Source organism: Carassius auratus, chromosome 3 (assembly GCF_003368295.1).
Source record: "Carassius auratus strain Wakin chromosome 3, ASM336829v1, whole genome shotgun sequence".
NCBI lineage: Eukaryota > Metazoa > Chordata > Actinopteri > Cypriniformes > Cyprinidae > Carassius > Carassius auratus.
The window spans coordinates 5025689-5047991 of record NC_039245.1 but is presented as its reverse complement, the minus strand read 5'-3'; the positions used below and the strand labels follow the sequence as shown (position 1 = coordinate 5047991).

At 38.7% G+C, this 22303-nt stretch overlaps 3 protein-coding genes across 5 annotated transcripts in view; 2 read left to right on the top strand and 1 right to left on the bottom strand.

Annotated features, from left to right (window-relative positions):
- Positions 1-6238, top strand: part of LOC113044430 (insulin-like growth factor 2 mRNA-binding protein 1) — a 37728-nt gene extending 31490 nt beyond the window's left edge. For both annotated transcript variants that reach the window (XM_026204430.1, XM_026204421.1), the window contains exon 15: positions 51-6238. In XM_026204430.1, coding sequence (XP_026060215.1) covers positions 51-197 — 147 coding nt within the window. In that variant the 3' untranslated portion in view covers positions 198-6238. The remainder of the gene's footprint in view (positions 1-50) is intronic.
- Positions 6239-7452: 1214 nt separating this feature from the next.
- LOC113044418 (ZW10 interactor) lies at positions 7453-12156 on the top strand. 2 transcript variants are annotated; one of them, XM_026204401.1, is made up of 10 exons: positions 7453-7514; positions 7886-7982; positions 8206-8329; positions 8428-8588; positions 8776-8832; positions 8951-9093; positions 9471-9636; positions 10039-10178; positions 10644-10806; positions 11685-12156. In XM_026204401.1, the coding sequence occupies exons 1-10, from the start codon at positions 7492-7494 to the stop codon at positions 11748-11750; spliced, it is 1140 nt and encodes a 379-aa protein (XP_026060186.1). In that variant the 5' UTR covers positions 7453-7491; the 3' UTR covers positions 11751-12156. The 2 variants fall into 2 exon arrangements, with proteins under 2 accessions (XP_026060186.1, XP_026060194.1); XM_026204409.1 differs by having other exon boundaries at positions 8206-8330; positions 8432-8588.
- A 1799-nt stretch (positions 12157-13955) lies between these two features.
- On the bottom strand, positions 13956-21419 carry LOC113044410 (nuclear receptor subfamily 1 group D member 1). Its single transcript, XM_026204389.1, has 8 exons — positions 21074-21419; positions 17999-18310; positions 17833-17921; positions 17518-17662; positions 15898-16616; positions 15628-15813; positions 15324-15534; positions 13956-14962 (listed from the first exon to the last, which is right to left on the bottom strand). Exons 1-8 carry the CDS (start codon positions 21102-21104, stop codon positions 14766-14768), a joined length of 1890 nt encoding a protein of 629 aa, XP_026060174.1. The 5' UTR covers positions 21105-21419; the 3' UTR covers positions 13956-14765.
- Between the last annotated feature and the right edge of the window lie 884 nt (positions 21420-22303).

The window sequence follows — 22303 nt, the reverse complement described above, 5'->3', positions numbered from 1 at the left end:
GCAGCGCAAACAATGATAAAATTGTGTTTTTATTTTTGTCTCCTCTTTAGTTGGCACAGAGGAAGATCAGGGACATTTTGACACAAGTCAAGCAGCAGCAGAAAGGAGGTACAGGAGGTTCGCAGGGGTCCCATCCGCAGGGCATGTCTGAGCCGGGGACCCCTCAGGAACTGGCACAAGAACCCAGGAGGAAGTGAGAGGCCGGGGCCGCTACCCAGGCAGACGGACAGACAAATGGGAGGACAAACGAGCGGACTGACTGAGAGAGAGAGAGAGAGTGACACACAGACCCAGCGGTAGACAGGGACAAATGAGCAGCAAAACGAGAGTGTATTAAAAAGACAAAAAAAAAGATGCCTGTGAGAGGGCGAGGAAGCAAGTTTAGTGAAAATGAACAAGAAAAAAAAAAAAGTGAATTTTTTTTTTTTTTTTTTTTTTTTAAAGAGAGATAACTAGTAAACAGAGACCAGATGCCAGGCCAGGTGGAGTGACTGAGGATGCTGAGGAGGTCTGTCAAAACGGAGCGCCCTCTGGTGAGAGCTTTTTACATAGGGAATAGGGTGTAATGAAGGTCACTCAAAAGTGTGTATTCATAAAGGATTCGAGCTTCATGGGACTCTCAGCCATCAGCAGTCACTTCAAAAAAATTTCCTTTTTTTTTTTTTTTTTTGAAGATAGAGATATATGTATAGAAATCTTTATTCAGAGGTATTATTAATGAAATGCAGTGAGGTAGAGTCGGGAAAGAGAGAGCAGAGAATCCATCAAAATGTATGGTGGGGGTGGGGTCACTAATCAAGTGACTTCTCCTTGCCTATCAGAGACGAGGGGAGGGGCCACAGTTGTTAACACTGCTCATGAAGTCCCCCGCGCTGAACTGCTGGGGGTGACGAGATGAAAAAAAAAGAAACAAATGAGGTTGTAAATATAATCTTCATGACTAATGCTGCACGTTTAACCATCGACAATCGGGTCCCTGGTTTAAGAGGGTTGCAGGGGTTTTCCTTCAGCTTCCCTTTTAGGCTGCGTGCCGTTTGTCCGGCGGGACGTGCGGCGAGAGTTCAGTAAGTGTGTGGGCTAAAGGTGACCTCTGCAGTTGTATTGCAGTGGCTCAGCTTTGATGTGCGGAGACCCATCAGTTCTGTCCTAAACCACGCCGCCGATGATGGATCGCTGCAGCGCTGCTCACACCCAAACGGCATATTTTATATATATTATATATATATGATATGTGAGTTAACCTGGCCCCTCATTGCATTAGAGCAGGCAGACACTGGAAAGGAATACATTGTTCTGTGTTTTCCTGGGAATAAATATGCAGAGACAGAATCAAGTACGCCAGGTTTGAAGTAACAGGGAACAAGTCTGCCTTTAGGTCAAAGGTCAAGAACAGCTGAACACAAAATGGTTTCTGTGCTCTATCTCTCCCCCACTTTGTTTGACATTTGCCGTTGAGGTTGCCAGAGTCCTGGCCTTGCTCACTGATCCTAGAACAGATTAGATAAAATGAAATTAAGATTTAAAAAAAAAACTACCTCAGGGTATTGTTACCTCAGTATTCCTAATTTCTTCTTTCTTTTTTTTTTTTTTTTTGGCTTGCTTGCTGGTGTTTTTATATAAAAGCTGATAGTCTTGAATATTTTATTTTTTTAAGGAAGAAGTATTTGACTTTTTCTTTTTGGGTATGAGTGTATGCGTGAGTGTAATTGAGGGTGTTTTTCCTCACCTGAGCTCAGAAGGACTCCCAGGAAAAATTCTGAATTGTTTAGGTGGTCTCTCTCACCTGGGGTCCTTGAAGAGTCGCACTTGAAATCACTGTTCAATGGGACGTAGGACGGGTCATACCATCTCTGACAGGAGCATAATGAACGTTGCCATACCACGGGATTTTAAATCTGACGCATATGCGTTTGTTTGTCATACAAGCTGATCGTAGAAATCTAAAAATGGCTTCTTTTTCTAACTTGTGCCATTTATTTTTGCACCTGTGGTGTGATGTTAATCATTCTGCACTGATGGATTTTGACATCATTGGATGACTTGCTTGAAAGGGCTCGACTTACTCGCCATGCTTGAAAAAAAAAAAAGAAAGCATGATGACAATCTACAGCCCCAAGACACTGAATGTGAACCATTCGACATCTCTCTCTCCTGTATTTTTTTTTTTTTTTTGGGATTGAGTCTCGTCCTTCCCCATTGTCCTTGAGCAAGTGTGCGCGAGTGTGTTTTCTAAATGAGTTAAAGTGTTAAATCTTTATGTTGGGGAAGTGGTTTGGGTGTTTTAAAAAGGCAGGAACATAAAAAAACACTCAATTAAAAAAAAAAACTGACTGAGAACATAAAAGGTACCTTTGCGAAAACGGAAGCCAAAAAATATTAAGTAAATTCAAAAAACAACATTCACATCTCTCGAATTGAAACCTGTAAATAATTTGTTTAACGGAACAATCGGATTAAAAAGCTTTTTGTATTTTTTTTTTTTTTTTAGAATAAAATACTAATTGGATAAAGGATGGAAAGACTTTTAAGCGTTAAAGATGGATGGACACTGCCAGACCACATCCTTTTCGGGTTTCATTCAGACAAAGGGTTTGCTAGCATGTTCATGTGCTTTAACCGCTCATGGTCTTTTATTTTGTTTTTGTGTAAGCTTCCCTTTCTCACAATAGATGGCAGTCTTCTGTTTTCTGCTTGAGGACTGAACTCGTCAATGACTCCTCTCCATTGAGACACAATACAAACTGCTTTTCAGGCGGGACAGAAGCGTCTGTCCTGTTCCAGCCCGTAGACACACTCACACACTTCTGCTCTGTTCAGACTGCAGCAGCCTTTTTTTTTGTATTTTGTTTTACTTTTTTTTTTTTTTTTTGACAGCAAGCTTTATTTGGACATGACATCTGGTTGCGAACTGTTTCATCAATAAAAGACAAAAAAATATGTGAGCGAGAAATAATAGCATAACAGCAGATCTCCAAGAACTAACATAGTGTTGTGACAAAAAAAAAAGAAAAGTAGTAGATATATTATTGTAATTGCATTTTTTGTTATTTTGTGTCTTTTATTATTAATATTCTTTGGGTGAAAGGTGGAAGAGATGAGAGGGAGATGCCCTGGACCATTTCAAAGGCCACATTTGTCCCCTTCCTCTTTTCCCCCACATGTTCTTACCTTTCACCCCCTTCCACCACTCGCTGCCTTCATCCGCTCATTCTGGTTTTGTGTTATTATCCGATTCAAAAGAGACTTGGTCGAGCGACCTGTGGTTTCATTTCTGGAGCTGAGCGCCCTCTCTCACGCTGGCCTCGTTTGTGACCATTTCCTCTGTTCAGTTCAGTCGTCTGATATTGAATTTCTTTTAAGTTTTATTTTTCCTCATTCGTTTTTCAAATTGTCTTCATTTAGTTTGGATTATAGCTAGGTTTCATGATCAGAGTTCTTTATGCACAGACACCTCTTACACTGCTTCTAGTTCATTTGAAATACTAACAAATGATTCATTCTTCACGTAATACCTGTGCCAAACTGGGGTTGGTTTTGTTGTTATACTCCAGGAAAAAGGAACTAATTAAGACTGTTCGCAGTCAGGAACGGATGCAGTGCTCATGTAGATACACAGTTCCCTGAGTACTGCGAGTCGGCCTCCCGTTTGGCACTTGGAAGTGTTTTCTTCTCTCCTTTTTTATTTCAAGGTCCTCCACACGTTGTCGGTGGCGAGGGCTTGGACAAACCGTAGAACCGTTTAGCATACTTGAGCTCAGAAAAGAGATAGTATGTTGTTTACTTATGCAATTCTGTGACGAGTCAAGCGAATTGCTTTCGCTGGTCGCACGGACTGTTAAGTGTCCACTTGGAAAAGTTGCATTGCAGTGATAGATCACAGGTTGAAGCGCGGCTTAGTTGGGTGTGATCATCATATCGACGTTGCATGCCACTGTTGTATCTCACCGTGCTAGTTTCTGGCCTCTCCTTAAGGAAGACATTTGGGTGCTACAAATGACGAATCAAACCTCACATAACTAGGAACGCTACCTCAAGACTTAGCCATAAGATTGTTTTTATCAAGCAGATGAGAGCGAAAGTGCATGTTACATTTGACTTTTGAGTTTTAATTTATTTTTAGCTCTTCATTTCTGTAGACGTTTGGATAGAATACTACTCCAGCTTAGAGCTGGGACTCTTTTGCGGGGCAAGGTGGCAGGACAGGAAACGGATGTGTTTGGTGATGGTTTGCACGGGAGGAGGACCGTTGAAGAGCCTGTGAAATTCTGTTAGTGCACACAGTTAAGTTAAAGTTACGTTGTGACTTATGGTGCATTCAAGTCATGTCGGAAAGATTTATGGGTTGAATGCACATGATTGCCACCACAAAGTTGTGGGAAACTCTTTATTGGCCTTCCAAGATGTAGATGAGGTTGTTTCTTCATTGGAACAGATTTGGAGAAATTCAGCATTACATCAGTTACTCGCCAATGGATCCTCTACAGTCAATGGTTTCCGTCAGAATGAGAGTTTAAACAGCTGATGAAAACATTACAACAATCCACAAGTAATCCACAAGACTCCAGTCCAACAGTTAAGTGAGAAGCTGCGTGTTTGTAAGATTAAACCCATCAAGATGTTTTTTTTAACTTCAAACTGTTGTGAAATGCAAGCCTTTTATCCATTATATTGCTTTACTTTGTGGATTACTTGTTATTGTGATGTTTTTTTTTAACTCTCATTCTGACGGCACCCATTCACCGCAGAGGTGAGCAATTACTCAATGCTAAATTTTTCCAAATCTGTTCCGATGAAGAAACGAACTCCTCTAAGCCCTAAATTTTCAAGTCGGGGGGCGTCCTTGAGGAAAATATTGCAGGCACAATGGATCGCATGCACAAAATAAAGTAGTATTGCGAAAAATTACGATTGCAGCATGCATTTAATAAAAACATTTGCATTCTTTATACATCATATATGGAAGTAAAAAAATCTTTCACACCCATCAAAGTGACTTGAACACACCTGACGTCGTAATTTATAACTTCCCAACTCATAAATACAGACTGAACGCACCATAAGACCAGACTATTATGAAACTAATGGCACAAACGTAACCAGGCCAGCATTCGTAGAGTGACTAACGATACCTCTGTAGATGAAACACATGACTGTGCCTGCTGCGCTATTTCCTCTGTGTCCTTTCCCTTTTCGATGGCACCACACTACCTCCATGCCATGCAGCCTTGACCCCCAAGTACAACCCTCCCCGTTTAGAAGCCCTTTTCTCACTGGTCTTGAAACAGTTTCACCTTCTTTCCTTTTCGGTGAAACTGGATTTCAGTCAGCAACAAATTAGAGCTTCTACTAATATTCTGTCCTCCACCTGTAGTCCCATCTTCTCACTTAACTGCCTGAATCAAAAGGCGCGACTCCTGTAACCATGTGTTTTTCATTTCTTTTGTTGATCTACCTCTCAGAATAAATATAAATCGATATAGAATAGATCATAAAACTAAAAAGGACACAAAAAGTTAATTTTGAAAATGTTAAGCTTAATGAATCAATAATAATAATAATAATAATAATAAATGACTTGAGCAACTGGGTAGCAGCATCTCCGTATACTGTAGTGCATAGGAGTCTTTTACTTCCAAAGATGATTTTTCTTCAGTCGTTTTTTAAATTGTTCTGGATGAATTTGGAAATGGAAATGTGGGAGGGGTAATAAACATGTCAATTCCACTATCCAGTCTCTTTATTTTATAATTTTTTTTCTCCATTATTATTAAACTGACTTTATTTTTAACTTACAAGTTGTTCATCTTTCTGATTTATAGTTCTGATGGCTTTTTAAATATGGCATAGGATTGTATCTCTTATGTTTGCAATAGAATCCGCTCTCTTTCTCTGTGAACCGCAACATAATAGTATCTTTTCAGGCCGCACAGAGCAGCATGATGTTGAAATCGTTTGCATTTTTATTGTTTCATTTCACCTGTAATGATGCAACAGGAGAGGGAAGGTCTGTTGAATTAAATGGGGCACATTTTGGGAGGATGAGAGAGGAAGGAGACTACCTTTACTGGACTACCTTTATCCCTTCACTCCTCTTCCAGCAGGTGCCACAGACATTATCAGGACTTTCAGCCTCTGCCTGCCTGATTTACTTTGATTCTCATCCACAATTGTTTTGAACTCCTTGTAAAGAATACAGAGCATAGATATGAATGTGACAATAAATGATGAGTAAACCGGTGTCGTCTTGTGTCTGGACTGAATTTGTGTGTTTTTGTTGCATTTGGCTTAGAATTTCATCCTGATTTAAAATGCTTTATATTACAGTGCACCATTTTTAATCTTGACTGCTTGTGTTCTTCAGTGAATTTAATCCTTAGAAATTCAATGTAATTTTAATGCAAATATTGCTATTATTTACATAAATACAGCATGTTTTTTGATATGATCATGAGATTAATGTAAACTAATTTGACCAAGATTTGTTGTGACTAATATATATATCAGTAAATATAAGGTTTTGAGTCTGAAGTGCAGTTACACAACTATATTTTGTAAAAATTGTTTTGTATTTTGGTTTCAAACACTTTAACACAGTGGGACTACAGTGAAAGCAGATTTAAAAGAAAAGAGATTTGTATAGGTCACAGAAAGTAATTAATTTTAAATTATCTTCTAAATGAATACATTATGGCAGATTCCCATTATGATGAGTCTGACAACTATAGGCCTGGTCTCCACATATCATTGAAAGAAAAAAAAATGAGAAAGCATTGAAAACTATACATTTTCTTCAGGTGGAATTTTTTTTTTCTAAAAGTTGTGCAGACCTGAGTGTTTTTTTAAGGAGGAAACGAAATTTTGCTCCCCTCCGGTTTAATTGAGGAAGAGGATTCATTAAAAACTTTTTAAAAAAGGGTTATTACAGAAATCAGGAATGATGAAACCACGACTGATAATAATAAAAAGTATTGTATTTAAGTAATTGTTTGTTTGTTCCAAACTAGCAGTTTACTGTTGCTTCATATTTTAATATTTTTTTTTTTTTTTTGCATCTACGCATTTTTTTTATCTATTTATTGATTAGTCGTATTAAACGACTGACATACAACAGCTGAACTGTATTATTTAAACTAAATGAGAACGCTTTTGATGTACGCATAAACATTAATGTGCGCATAAAAAGTCTATTTCCTGTATAAGTCTATGTTTAAATAGATAAATATACATTATTAGCCTGTTGAAAACATGAATTAGGTTAAGTAGCCTACAGTGTGTGTGTATATATATATATACACACACACACTCACACACAATGTATGCAATGTTGTGGATATAATTTAAATACACTAATATGTTGTTATTTGGCTGTAAATTCTTGTCTTTTATGTACAGCTACATGTTTAGTTTATAGATCAATGATTGGTTGGCATTTGTGACGTAGGCGTCAATGTTCTGACCAATCAGCGTTAGGCGGTAAGTTTCAAAACACAAATGGCGACGGAAAGAATTGAAGCGTGAGTATTGTCTGTCGAACCATAAAGATACATGGAAATATTTGAATTGTTTTATAGCGCTTTATACGTTAAGAAATGCCCTTTCGCTCTAAGAATCAAACTAGTTGTCTAGCAAGTCGTTATTTGGATGGCGAAAGCTAAACGCTCGAACTAAAAGTTCGTCGCCTTAAGTCACAGCTGTAACGTTAAGTTAACTGTAGTTTTACACACTGAACCGAGTACATTTTAATTTAATAATTAAAGTCATTTAGTTATTAATGCGTATATTTTGTATATTGTAATATAATACTGACGTGCTATGGTCCTTGTTTTTAAGAGCATGAAATATGAACAAATACGATTTGATAAACACTAATATTTTCTGATTTCAGGCTTCTGGAAAGGACTGACCCTTCCTTCCTGAAATCATGCAACACCACCGAAGTGCAGGAAACCGGAGAGGGAGAAATTATGGCTCCCTATCTGATTGTAAATTTGTGTTCTGCTATGTGTAACTGTAGTTTATGCCAATAACTAATTTTTCCTTCAAATAATTTTATTTATTTTCAGTTGCATTGGCTAATACCCAATTGCCATGGTTTTATTGTAGTAACTATAACTCTAGAGCTGTGTTATAAAATTAGTTACATTAAACATATATATAAAGATGAATGAAATATTGCTGTTTTATGCTCTGTGTTTGATTGCGTAGGACTGCAGGCGAAAACAGAAGCATGCATTCAGACAGCTGTGTGTGGTGGATGACATGATCCAGCTGCTGGCAGGTCTGGAGTCAGTGGATCAGCTGCTGAGAGAGCCATGTCCCCGAAACCCAGGTGACACACACCTCATGGATCATTCTATATTACTGTTCATCGCTGTTCATTTGCTAAACGACGAGATGGTGCCTTGTTTCGTGTGTGTTGGCACACAGGTAATAATGAAGCTCGTTCCGCATGGAAGGCATTAAAAGCTGAATATCAAGAGAAAGTTCAGGAGGTGGAGGGGCTGATCAACACTCTCCAGGCTCGCACTGAGGAGCTTCAGGCTAAACGGAAGACCCTGGAGACTCTACTGTCCACTCTGCAGATAAAGGTAGACTTTTATCACTAAATTCAGGAGGAAAAAAAGCTCTTTATCGGATTTATCAAGCACATAAGATTTATGCATTGGATTAATCTTATAAAAAGCAGATTGCTGTTGTGTGGCCTTAAACTCGTGAATTTAAACACTGATAGCTGAATATAGATACATTTTTACATGAAATCTCATTCTTGTTCAGAAAGAGGAGTGCAAAGAGAAGGAGAGAATCACAGCTAAACGAAATCAGAGAGCTGAGGTAAGCCATCCACTCACTTTAGACTTCCAGTAGTGTCCACTTTTCTTCACCGAAAACGGCTGTGGGACAAACAGGTAGAATCAGCTTGCTCGAATTCTTACTCCTTTCTCTCACACAGAAACAGATCAGCTTTCAGTTGGAAGATTCCCTCCAGGCAGCGCAAAACGCTCTGAATGTGTGTGATTTGCAGCTCTCTAAGCTCAAGGATGAGGTTGAAAAACAGCACGCTCGAATTAGTGACTGGACAATATTAAGAGATGGGTGAGTATGTATAGACCTTTTTTTTTTTGCTACTGTTTTTGCTGTTATTCGAACTTAAGGATTCATCAAAGAATCCCCCCAAAAATCCCAGTTTCCACAGAAATACTGTTTTGAAAAAAAAAAAAAAAGATAAAGGTTTCTTCTGTGGCAAATCAGCATATTAGACTGATTTCTGAAGAATCATGTGACACTGAAGACTTTGTCAGGTTAGATGGCATACTAAACCTGAGAAAGAGATGCATAAATCCCTAATTTAGTCACAGTGACTGTGTTGGGTTGATGATTACAGTGAAGATTCTTCAAATATTCAAAACGTTTTTCCTGCACAAACACAATAAGCTCCCCTTCTCTTCCTCTAATGTTTCTTTGTCTCTCAGGCTGCAGACCTTGGTCTCAGTGACTCACAGAAACATGCAGTACAGGCTGCTGTCAGTCAGTTCCTCTGAGCTGTGCCTCGAGCTCTTGCCTCGTGCTGCCGAAAAATCACTCGAACCCCTGCGTGTGTCCATCACCATGACAACCAGCGATGAGTTTCATCTTCAGGTACTGTGTCTCCGCATATATTTCCCTGTAGTAGTGATGCTGAGATCTGTGATACATGAAGTGAGTGATGAATTGCCAAAGAAAGAAGGTGCTTCAAAATGATAAAAAAATATGTAGTTTGTAGTATGCATACACACACACTTCACTCACAGTACGATGATACTATAATTTGTTATTCTGAATTAAATAGGACAAGAATGCAAAAAAAAATAAAAAATCTACAGCACTATTTACACTAACAAAACTTGGAACATCTAAAACAATTTTAGACAAGCTTTTGAATCAGACTGATGCTGCCGGTATTTAAAAAACTGATATTCTGTTTATATATCTTTTTAGCCTCATCTGGTTTTAATTTTCTTTGATCACATCATTGTAAAGGTATCTTTTTCTGTGTTCCAGGTGTTTCAGGGCACTGCTGGTCTTGTCGAGGAGGCGGTGGACGGGCGTCTTAGGCACGTGAGCGCCGCCCTTGTGGAGGTGATGGAGCGGTACATAAGTCAAGGAGAGATGCTGTCTGAGATTCAGGCTCTGCACTCCAGGTACAGTTTCCTTTAAAGTCTATACAAACATCTCTCATTAATCTTATTATCATTGCTATATTTTATGGAAGTAAAGTTCAGATTCATCACAAGTTACTGATGAAGAAAAAGGTTCATAAAACCAAAAGACATCATGCAATTCAGGCCTTCAAATTGAAAATCGTTTTTATCTTTAACCTGTGAAATGTTGTCAGCCAAATTGTCTTTTTTTATTGCTAAAAAAAGACATTAATTATTTTTAATACTACACCATGCAAGTTTGCAGTAATGCATTTCATTCAAGTAACCTGTTCACCATTGTCTTTTTTTGTTTTTTGTTTTATTAGATCTCAGTTGCTGAGAAATGTTTTAATTTAACAACACTTGATCTCAGCATTCTGTTCTATAAAGCAAGAAAACTGGGTTAACACTATAAAGCAATTTACTTCCTGTATCTCATTTGCATTTTTCTGCTTGTCTGGTCAGGTTTGCGATCGATTGGTGTCCTGCTGAAAAGCTTCTGATCTTCCTCAAGACTGCGACCACTGTTTGTCACCTGAGGGTCGAGGAGGGATACCCTTCACACGGCCGAGCTACTCTCCTGTCTGTGAGGAAAGACGGCAATCTGCTTGATATCGCCCATCATCAGGTGAGGAAGAGTGCAAAGGTTTTATTACAGTTCACTAATTCATGTTTCTTTTTTACTAGTCATGACACAAAACATCAAAATATGGAAAGATCCATGTCTTTGCTGATTTATGCACCAAATTTGTGCCTTATTCAAACTTCAATATATTATTCAAAATTCTTCAAAATTGTGCTCAACGTGTTCATGCTGACCTGGTAGGTTTTTGAAAAACATTTAAAGTTTTAAGAATTAAGTATGAAGTAGTACCATATTTTTCTTACACATTTAATGCATGTGAGTTTTTAATTTCAGAAACATTTTCAAGTGTATATTTTCAAGGTAAAAAGTTAAATATATATGTATATATATCAGAAATTATTCATTTTCAGTTATCATTACCCTTTTGGGAAGTTGCCCCACATGTCATTTTACAAACCTTTTTTTTGATTAGTAGAATAAAATTTTGCCAAATTATTTAACAGTGATTTCTTTTTATGAATTGAATTCATTTAATGATACATTCATGTATTGCTTTATTACGATGTCAGAACAGTTGTGTTAGTGTATATATATATATATATATATATATATATATATATATATATTATTAAATGCTCCAAAATTAATTTTAATACATAATTTGTATTAAATTAATTGAAAGTATGAATTGCATTTTAATGCAAGTTAAAAGATCTGTCTTTTTGCATGTAATGTGAGCATGGTTGAGAGCCTTATCATGCAGCTTAGTGACCCAGCATTTTCTGAAAATATTCCCAGAGCCAAGTAATTATTATATCCCCTCTTATAGGAGGCCATGATGTTACCAGCTCAGATCCTTGCAATGTTTTTTTCTGCCATTTCTGAATTCAGTTTATTCATTCATGCATCACTGTTTTCAGCCGCCGGTGCAGCATCCTGTCCTGACAGAGTGGCTTGAGTTTCTCTCCTCCAATCCAGACATCTGACATCACCAGATTTACTCCAGCCCAGATCTTCTGGTTTGACTTCACCATGAATGTCATGAGTCAGAGTCTATTATATTACACGTAATCCACTGTACAGTTCTGGTTTCATTGCTGATACATATAAATTAATGTTTGTGTCTGCATTGTGAGTCTATATTATCTAACCAACCCAGACTGCCATAATTATTAATAGAATTATTATTGGCATAAATAACCCATGCCAAAGCATTGTAAATAAACAGTATTTCAATTTAAGTCTCATACTGTATGTTTTCAAGTAGCAAAGAGTTGTGCATTGTTCACTTCAGTAAATACAGGTCCCATGACATCTCTCTACAGTGTAGTTTAAATTTCCTGTGTCTAATAAAAAAATCAAAAAAGGTAAATAAACTGAATCTAAAATGTATTAAATGGCACCCGGTTTTCACTCCCTATTTCAGCTCTTGTTTCTCCACACTAGAGGGCAGCACTTCCTGTGTAGAGCCCCACATGCACATGCACATCTTTCCATCCACTATGGTCTGACATAACAGGTTAGGTAACGATATCTGGAGACTCGAGTTTATTCCTCTGCTGCCTGTTTATTTAATACCCTTTTTTTTAACTTCACAACAGTTGTTTAGAATCATTGTTCCCTTCTGAAGTGTTGTATAATTCAATCTCAGACACGAAAAGCTGCTATCACGTTGGCTTCTGGCTTGTTACGAAACAAGAGATCAAATTTACAGTCTTTTTTTTTCTTCCTGTGGTTGTTCTGACATACTCCACTCGACACTTGGAGCATGACTCCACTTTCTGAACCAGTTATCCGCGGCCTCAGGTGCTGCACAACAGGAGCTGCTCTCATTGGCCAGATAAGCTGTGAGGTTTGCTCTGGATTTGGCCAATAGGGAGCTGTGAAGCTGATTACGAGGGCACAGTGACCCAGTTCTGTGTGCATGTGTGTGGAGAGCATATTCTTAGCTTAGTCTGATGTCTGCGATTAGAAAGGGCCTGGACTACGTGATGTGCTTTGACAATAACCTTTGTAGATCACATAATGACTTCTGACCTTTTGAGTCCGTCGTCATCACCTCAGTAAACTATTGCTTTCTGTCCCTCTGTTTATCCTGAATAAAATCTGGTTTTGTCTATGTAATAAAAGCTTTAAAAGGATCTACAGAATTTGTAGTATCTTGTAATCAGTATTTTTTTTTTATATAGATATATTTGAAAATACTTTCTTTTTTTTATTTTCACATTGCTTTGTCATTTTAAAAAAGTACCGTTTATTTCTTGGTATCAGGGTAATGAGTTGATTAATAAATGATTGAGTGTAGGTGTTTTTTCTCCCACTTGCTCAATGTTTTCTGATTACTCATGTTTACTGTTATTGGATGTTTTACCTTTATGCAAAAGTGTTCCTGTATTTCCTGTGTTAGGTAAAGGGATTCTATTGTGTCAAGATTCCGTTTATAGAACGTCACGTATGTAAATTTCCAGTATTTAATATTTTCAATATTTCTCCACTTTTTTCCCCCTTTCATATATGTGTAACTGTTCAAATACTTGGGGTTGGTAATTTATTAATGTGTGTATACATTTAAATATTTTTACAATATACGTAAACTATATTTTTTTTTACATATTTTTTTATAGTGATTCCTGTGTTGACAGAGCTGCATTTTAAGCATCGTTACTGCAGTTTTTTGTGTCACTTGATCATTCAGAAATCATTCTGATATGATTTGCTGCTCAAGAAACATTTCAAAATATTAATTGCTGCTCGTTATTTTTTGTGGAAACCAAGCCTTTTTTTTCAGGACTTCATGAAGGGATAATTCAAAAGAGCGGCATTTATTTTAAATATATATATATTTTTAAATATACGTGTGTGTGTGTGTGTGTATGTATTTTCTGTGACTTTTGATCATTTAAACTAGTTTATTTCTCAGTCCTGTTCAATGGCAGAGCTTATGGAAAGGAATTGGCATTATTTCCTGTTTTCTGTGCTTGTTACACACATCAGCTCCCACTAGAGGACCCAGTCTCAACCTTACTATTGAGGACAGAGATGGTACATTTTGCTCAGTGCTCTCTTGACATTAAAAAGCAACTTTTTAGTATACCTAGTATACTATATATATTACTTCATGTAGGTTTTTTTTTGTCATTCAGTTAATATTTTATAAATTTTTACTTTCTTTACAATAAATGTGTTCAGTACACAGATAAACGCAAATTTATTCAAGATGCAGGTTAAAAACCTTACATAGAGATTTTTTTTTCTTCAGATATCTACTTGAAAAAGATAAAACACTACATTCTCGTTTCATAAAATGCCTTTGTGAAGAAAACAACTGAAATACATGTCTTGATATTCTATAATATGCATACACTCTACTTATATATATCTGTGCTTGAATAGATTTATCATTTGTGTTGAGCATGTGAACTTTACAAAAAAAATATATATATTATACATTTTAAAACATTTAAAGTATGTATACCATATTTACACATATTTTACAAAGTCACAGGGATGTGAATGTTCATGCCACGCATAGCTTGCATTATAGTAACAATGATCATCATTTTCTCTGAGTGTGGGTTTAGCAGGAACCCAGGCCGGACTGGGCACGAGGAGACGCTTGGTTTTTTTGTGCTGTCGTCCCCTCTCTGGAAGTGGCCTGGAGATCCCTTGCAACAGGCATTATGCACTTGTTCCCCGTGTAGATGCAGTCCACATGTGATTGTTTTTGTCTGCTTTATTATTAGCTTAATCTTACCACCCATTTCAGGCAAGTACTGAAATTGGCTCAAGGACCCTTTTATCTGCCCTATATGGTGGTTATCAAGCCATAAAGGCTACTGACCGGCCATTAGACACCAAATCATCCCTTTAAATGTGTCATCAAGAGCTGTTAAGTGCCAACGGCATGAGTTTGCTTTCTGGTGTGTTCTCTTGGAAAAGAGTTCTAATGTTTGTGCCCGCTCTGTCTTTCAGTGGCCCACTTTCACCAGCTTCTTGCAACCTCAGACGTCAATGCGGAACGAGAGCAGCTTCTCTGAGTGCATGTTATTAAGCGTGCGCAGGTCAGGGAGTTTGAGCAGCAGCTTGGTGAATCGGGAGGCGTCACTAGGGGCGTTCTTGCTGACGAGGGTTCGGAGAGCCCGGATTAAACTTTCCTGAAGCATCTCCACTGAATTCACGTTTTCAATGCCGGAACGGTCTGTGCAACAGAAACAAATAATGAAAGATTGAATTAATAAGTGGATCAAACTATGGTACACATATTTTTGAAGCTTTGGAATGACATGATTTAACTCATCCCTTTAAAGGTATAGTTCAGCCAAAATGTTTAATTATTTAATTATTTACCAAACCATCATGTTGTTTCAAACTTAATAAGGCTTTGGTTGATCTTCACAAATTAAGACATTTTTTATGAAACCCGAGAGGTTTCTGTCCATCGGTTGAAGACGTGTTTAGAGATCAACCAAAGTCTTCGGGTTTGGAACAATATGAGGGTGAGTTGATGACAATTATCACATTTGAGTGAACTTTCTCCTTAACACTAATATGCAACTGACCTGCAGACACCAGCACGACTGCAGTGAAGAGTCCCAGTTCTTCTGCTGAGAGCTCTAATGCGTTGAGTTTTTCACTGAAGTCGAACATGGTTCCCAGCAGATCGCCCATGCCCATGCTTTTCAGGGCCTCCAGGCTGTAAGTGGTGCCTGAGATGAACGTTACGGTCCTCTCTTTCACATTAAACAGAGAGGAGAAGCGCACCATGAGGACCTGCAGGAGATATTCAAAAAGAAATACGCACTTAGTAAAACTATCAAGACGTAGCTAGCATCATGATCTTGACACAAATCGACATCGACTTACCTCAAACGTTCCAGCCTTCAGCAAAGTGACCTGGTCGTTCTGGGGCAGCGTGCTAAACCCTGGGATGTGTTTGGCGAACTCCACCACCTCTCGCACCGCTGGGGTGAAGCTAAGAGAGAAGTCTTCCCAGATTTCGTGTGGTGTCTTGCTGGGGTCTGAGTAAGGATGCATGTTCATTGGGCAAGCCTGGATAAAAGGTATTTTCGTCACTTCCAACTCTTATTTACTTGGAAATCACCTTTAAAGTCATTTTAATATCAAAGTTCTTACCAGCAGAATCTCCTTGCGTTTTTTCCACGGACAGCTCTGCCCCTGGGAGCTGCTGTTCATCTCCTGACTGTGGTGGAGGCTGAAGAGGTTACTGTTTGGAGGTCGTTGGCTGTTGTTGTTGAGCTGCTGATGTTGCCCAGGAGCTTGGGAGACCTGAAAATGGAGGCTACTGTCTGGTGGCACCTCGAAGTTGTTACAGTGTTGAGCGACATTATTATCATGGTGGTAGACGGTGTTGTGGCTATTGAGGTGGTATCCAGCCATGCAGTGGTTGCTGCTTCGGTTGTCCAGCTCATCGTTTTGGGGCAGCAGTGCTGGACCTAACTTATCATGGGTGTAGACGAAGGTCTCACGGTGTGCTCTGGTTATAGCGGCGATGGTTTTATCTACACCAGGACTGGAGCACGGTGGTGGAGAAGAAGTAAGAGCCGGGGGACTCTGAGCCGGCTGCACCGATGGGGAGGTTGGGGTCGGAGGGGAAGGGGACGGTGCTGTGGGAACTGTGGAGGGCTGGGCTTGCGGTCCCACTGTAAGCCCCGTGCACGGAGATGAGGAAGAGGTGGATGGGGATGAAGAGGAAGAGCAGGGGGTGTTGGATGTGATGCTCGCCAGCTGGAATTCATTCTGAAGCTGGTTGTTCACCATGTTGTTCATGGCGTTCTGCATCTCGGCCAGCATACGCTGTTTCTCGCGTTTTGGGATACGGCCGAAACGAACAGCTAGGGGTTAAGAAAGGACAGAAAATGTCACAAACTCGTCATGTTTATGTTATATGAAAATGTTCTGTTTAGAAAAATTTCAAGGGATGCAGGATATAATGGTTCCATATCAGATACTGGGTGATATTTAAAAAATAATAATAGTAATAATTTATTTATCGTATCAGCTGATATTTGATATGTAGTGGTGTGTGCTCATTTTCACATTACTTAAGCCATAATCTTTAAAAAAAAGAAAACTAATAATTTAAAAACTAGTGCTATCAAAAGATTAATCGAGATAAATCACATCCAGAATAAAAGCTTTTGTGTACTGTGTATATATATATATATATATATATATATATATATATATATATATATATGCATAATACAAATACATGCCATGTATATATTCAACAAAAACATGTTATTTTTATATATAAAATATATTTATATATAATGTAAATATATAAATGTACATGTATTTAAAAATATATATAATGTATGTGTGTGTATTTTTATATACATAATAAATACACAAACTTATATTGTTAAAAAAAACTTTTATTTTGAATGCGATTAATCGCAATTAATCACTTGTCAGCGCTAATAAAAACATTTTACTTTTAACATTGCTTAACATTAGTACTAATATTAGTAATATTACTTTTAAGTATAATATTTAGCAAATATCAGAGTTAATATAAATTGTTATTCTGTACAATTATGTATATTGACACTTTTTGTTAGTTTTTAAATAGTATAAAGTAAGTAAATTGTATTCATTTTAATATTTGTATTTATTGGTTATAATATTTTCGAAAGATACCAGGTTATCTGTATAATTCAGAATTCTAATATCAGTGCATCCCTAAACTTTTCTCTGTATTTTTCTAAGTCTGGTTGTATAGATATTTACCGTCACGGGACATTCCCACAGACAGACACTTTTTGAAACGGCACTGCTGGCACCGGTTCCGGTTGATCCTCATGATGGTGCAGGTTTCGTTCTTCAGGCACTTCTTGTACTGGATATTCTGCTGGATGCTGCGTCGAAAGAAACCCTGCGGACAAAGCAGAAAATATAAATGTTTTTCAATTAATGCTTCTTTATAAAAAAATATATTTACAATTATTAAACTTTTTTTTTTTCCATTATAAAAGATTTGTTACAAATTGCAATCAACACTATTTTTATGGTGCATGTGTATGTAAAGCAATGCTGTTGTCTTACCTTGCATCCCTCACATGCATGGACACCATAGTGAAAACCGGAAGCCACGTCGCCACACACTTTGCACAGCAACACCATTCCATTCAGCTCTGGGGGGGGAATTCAGCTGTTATAATCTTGCTCCTAAATACCATACTATACATTACTCATGTTTTTTATTGCTTACTAGTAAGGGTGGCAACTGATTTGTTGGGTGAATTGCGTGCACTTCCACCGTCTTCGCGGCCTCTTGGGGATCCACCAGAGCACGATGAGTTTCCGTCCTCTCCTGATCCTGAACTCGAGCTGCTGCTGCTGCTGTTGCTGGTGTACATACGAGAGGAATCATGGGATCCATTGGGGGATGGTGGGAACGAAGAGCCAAAGTAGGGTTGTGAAAGGGACTGTAGGCTGCTGTTGGAATTCTCATTGTACATGGACACAGGGCTGGTGCGGTTGGGAGAGCCACCACACGATCCGATGTATGATATTACCCCACCTAGTGACAGAAGAGAAAGTCACATTTAATAGATAGTCCTCATTGCTGCAATGTGGAAACACAAAGAGAGAGAGGCCCAGCGAGAGGAAGCTGAAAATGTTCTCAGGTATTTTTTCTCCTCCCTAAAATGGCCTTGCATGCACATCCTCGTTAAAATGTTCCCATAAATACTTCTCTCCGCTATAAAAGCAGCTGCACCAAAACAGATGGTGCTATGGAAACAAGGAAGCTGAGGGAGCTAGAGAATCTGTTTTTGTGGAAAACGGATACTTTCTAGGAACTGTTATTGTAAACTGCATGGGGGCATAAAAAAAGAGAAAATACAGCGACCGACTCTTTTCTTCCTGAGTTTGTGCATCAGACGGCGTTTTTAGTGGTTTATAGTTTCAGTTGCACCAGTGTTTCATGTGAGCGAGCCACTTTTGTTCATTATTTCCGTTTATAAAACACGCAACCTTGCATGATGTGTCAGAAGCACATGCCTAACCATGTGTGCATTAATGCATGCTATTTACAACTCTGTTTTGTTTGAGTTGGATCCTGCTCATCAGCGTCCATAAACTCAAATCAGATAAGACTACTCTTAAAACCTTGGCATTGACTCTAGCATGTGCACTATTCCCTAGTGTCTGATACTTCCTTCTGCCTTTTCCGCCTGAAATTAACCACAGTCCTTCGCTCTCATTTTACAGTTTCCTCATCAATGCACATGATGGAAACGATATTTTGGTGAGATTTGTGCTTATGTTGTAAATGATGCAGTGATGGATGGATGGATGGATGGATGGATGGATAGATAGATAGATAGATAGATAGATAGATAGATAGATAGATAGATAGATAGATAGATAGATAGATAGATAGATAGATATTGCTAAAAAATGGTATTATCCTATGAGACTAGAATTATGTTGAGATGTCTTTGCAAGTATAATCTTTACAGCACTTTGAATGGCAAATGCAAACTGCTGTAGATGTTACATAACAACTGTACACTAGCACAAAAGGTCAAAAAGTCACTGTGTCAGGTGGAGCCAAGACAGAGAAATGTGCTGTAGCTTTGACTGCCCTGTGGTGCTCTAGAAAACTTGTCTCGCATTAGATTTATCAATGCATGTCCAATAACCTGCAATTTTGACTTAGTGAGTGCACTGTGGATATTTCTGGTAGGCTATGGTTATATGAAACGGTGGGTTCAGATGGTCAGATACGTGCCTTTTCTGGCTCCTGGTTGTGTTTCAGTCCAAACACATAGACTGTCAAAGGAAATGTGTGAGCACGACGCGCGCGCGTGAGCTGTTGAAGCGCGTCATTGGGGAAGCACGCCTCCCCTCCACGTGCGCCACACAAGGACCGCCTTTCAACGGGACTCACTTCTTTAGGCACGCCTCTCAAAACACACCCGCTTTTTAAAAAAAAACTTCAGCGTTGATTTACGCCTACACGCAATGAGCAAGCCTTTTACACTATACTACATTAATAAACGCTGTCAGTGTTTACGTTGTCCCGTAAGCCACAGTTAAAGGGTATTGTAAGACGATGCGAACCGGAAACCGTCTCATTCGTGATTAAAACTAAAAACTACATCGCTCAGTAAATAGTAAACATTAAATAAATCCTAGTAAACCTTTCCCCAGTTCATCATATGATTTATTAGAATTGAGTCGAAAACATTCGACGAGGACAAACAATTTCATAGGCTAATTAACTAACTCTAAAACTCTTTCCTAGTTGTTTTATTAAGTAAAGTTAGCAAGCATAACTCGCTCATAATAAATGTGTTAATTGCAAGAATCTATAAAAGGCAGAGGAGGGGATATTTTGTGACGCTGTATTCCTGTCAAAGGGAGAGAAAAAAACTGTTACGTTAAAGTGGATCAATTTCTCGTCCCACTTCTGCAGTGAACACGGGTTACAGTGAGGTCCAGCCCCGCGCATCGCTCTCCGGTCCAATCGCAGCGCGCACATGGCTCAGACTGCGGCGTCACACACGGGCTCGCGCTGGGAGGGCAAACACGGCGCGAGGCGGAATTATGTAATGAGCGCCTGCGCTTACCAATGACTGTAGGCGGAGATCGAATGAAAACAAAAAGCACATGGCTAGGCACGGCGGTCCATGTGAATCGAGCGAGGATCTTCGACGCTCGCCTGCATCACAGGGATGTCCGTACACCTGACTTTGCAGTTATGACCTAGTTCCCCGAAATTCACGAGAACAGTGCCTTAACCCGTGATGTCCTCCTTGCCATAGTTATAGTATTTACCTTCTATACATATCCAGAACTTTTATCACACCAGATACCACAGAAATATTAAAAGTATGCATGCTAGAACAGCCGTTTTCATTTCGCACATATTATGTTTTGAGAAGGCACAATGAAGTAGCCTATTTACACACGCAAAAAAGGTATTATCATAATACTGTTATGTACATATTTAAACACACCTTCGGCACTGTTTATTTCAGAACCATGTCTTAAATAGGCTGTTACAAATTGACGAGGTTATTCGTCGAGCTACACCGCTAAATCGATTTACTAACATGTCAGGAAGGGAAATTATTAGGCTATATATCTGTGCCGCCCCACTGCGCCAAGATGTGCTTATAAATGTACAGTGTAGATCCGTAGCGCAACGCACAGTAGTGTGTAATACAAACATACTAACATGCAATCTGACAGTGAAGCAGAGAGGCGATTGATGAATAATAATAACAACAACAGAATGATCAACGAAGCTGTTTCTTAAAGCAGAAAGACTCACCTGTGTTGTTTGTATCTACTGCAGTCGTCATGTTTGAGCCTCAGTAAAGTCACGCAGGTTTATGACAGAATCTCCAACGCAACACACAAAGAGATTCACTCTCTCCAGATGCACTTCAGTGTTTCTTACAGATCAGTTATTTTTTACGATAAAGTCATAACTGTAACGTAATGACCGTCCTATAACCGCATAAAATACGAGCAAAAGATGAGAAACTCTGCGCAAAGACGTCAGGGAAATTTGGTTAATTCAGTTCAAGTGTATCATACGCCAGTGCGCTCGTCACTCGCCCTATCTGTGTCGCTCTGAACTGTTCTGTCAAGTCGACCCGGTTTTGCTTTTGCCTCGTTCCAAGGAGCATGGATGAGATGAGCGCAGGCGCGCGGCTGCACGAGGCTTGAAATGTGTACATGTGACCCCATGAGCCTCGTGGCCCAGTGACACAGTTTCTCCAGAACACATCTCGGTGCGTATTTCAAAAATCCCCACGCACGTGGCTGCATCGGCATTGGGAAATGTAGTCTAATGTGAAGAGTTTGAAATCGCCTGTTGTCGAGAGGAATAGTTTGTATGACTGTATCTGGTTTCTTGCATCTCATGCATGAAACGTGTTTCTGATTGAGCCAATGAGGGGAAGTAAAGGTGAAAATCTCCGGTACCTACTCCTTGAACATTTATTCAGAATGGTGGAAGATCTTTGCTCTCGCTACAAAAACAATGCATAAAAATGTAATCGCGAATATTACAGATCATGTCTAATGTGCAATTTCAAATTGTTTAATGTCTGATATGATGTCTGAAAATAGAATTCTTCTGTATTATCACCTGAGTGTATTGATTATTCCATAGAAAAACACAGAGAAATTGCAGATAGGTGTAGGATATATATTATACAACAAAGAATAAGTCCATATTTAGATAGCTAAGTAAACGTGCATGCTTATGTTTTGGAATTTCTTGTTATTTAAATTGTTGTTATTTAATAATTCCACAGCTTAAGAACGATAGTGTAAACTTCAGCAGATCTTCTATGTTAAACTTATGTGTATATATCAGTATATGGTCATTGTTCTTAAGGTGGATTTCTTCCCCCAATCTTCCCCTATACGTGTGTGTGTGTGTGCTCTTGTTTTTGTGACATATCAGGACACAACTCTGTATAATGACAGGGGTATGGCACAGGTATTACAAGGAGAGGGTGACTTATGAGGACACAACCCATGTCCCCAT

What these genes read in the sequence shown, in the direction of transcription:
- LOC113044418 (XM_026204401.1), top strand. Translation starts at nt 7,492, where the DNA reads ATGGCGACGGAAAGAATTGAAGC. An exon ending in GCCATGTCCCCGAAACCCAG is followed by an intron (nt 8,330 to 8,427) that starts GTGACACACACC and finishes GTTGGCACACAG; the next exon opens with GTAATAATGAAGCTCGTTCC. An exon ending in TGTCCACTCTGCAGATAAAG is followed by an intron (nt 8,589 to 8,775) that starts GTAGACTTTTAT and finishes ATTCTTGTTCAG; the next exon opens with AAAGAGGAGTGCAAAGAGAA.
- LOC113044410 (XM_026204389.1), bottom strand. Translation starts at nt 21,104, where the DNA reads ATGACGACTGCAGTAGATACAAACAACACAG. An exon ending in AGTAGATACAAACAACACAG is followed by an intron (nt 18,311 to 21,073) that starts GTGAGTCTTTCT and finishes TTCTGTCACTAG; the next exon opens with GTGGGGTAATATCATACATC. An exon ending in AGTCGTGCTGGTGTCTGCAG is followed by an intron (nt 14,963 to 15,323) that starts GTCAGTTGCATA and finishes TCTGTTGCACAG; the next exon opens with ACCGTTCCGGCATTGAAAAC.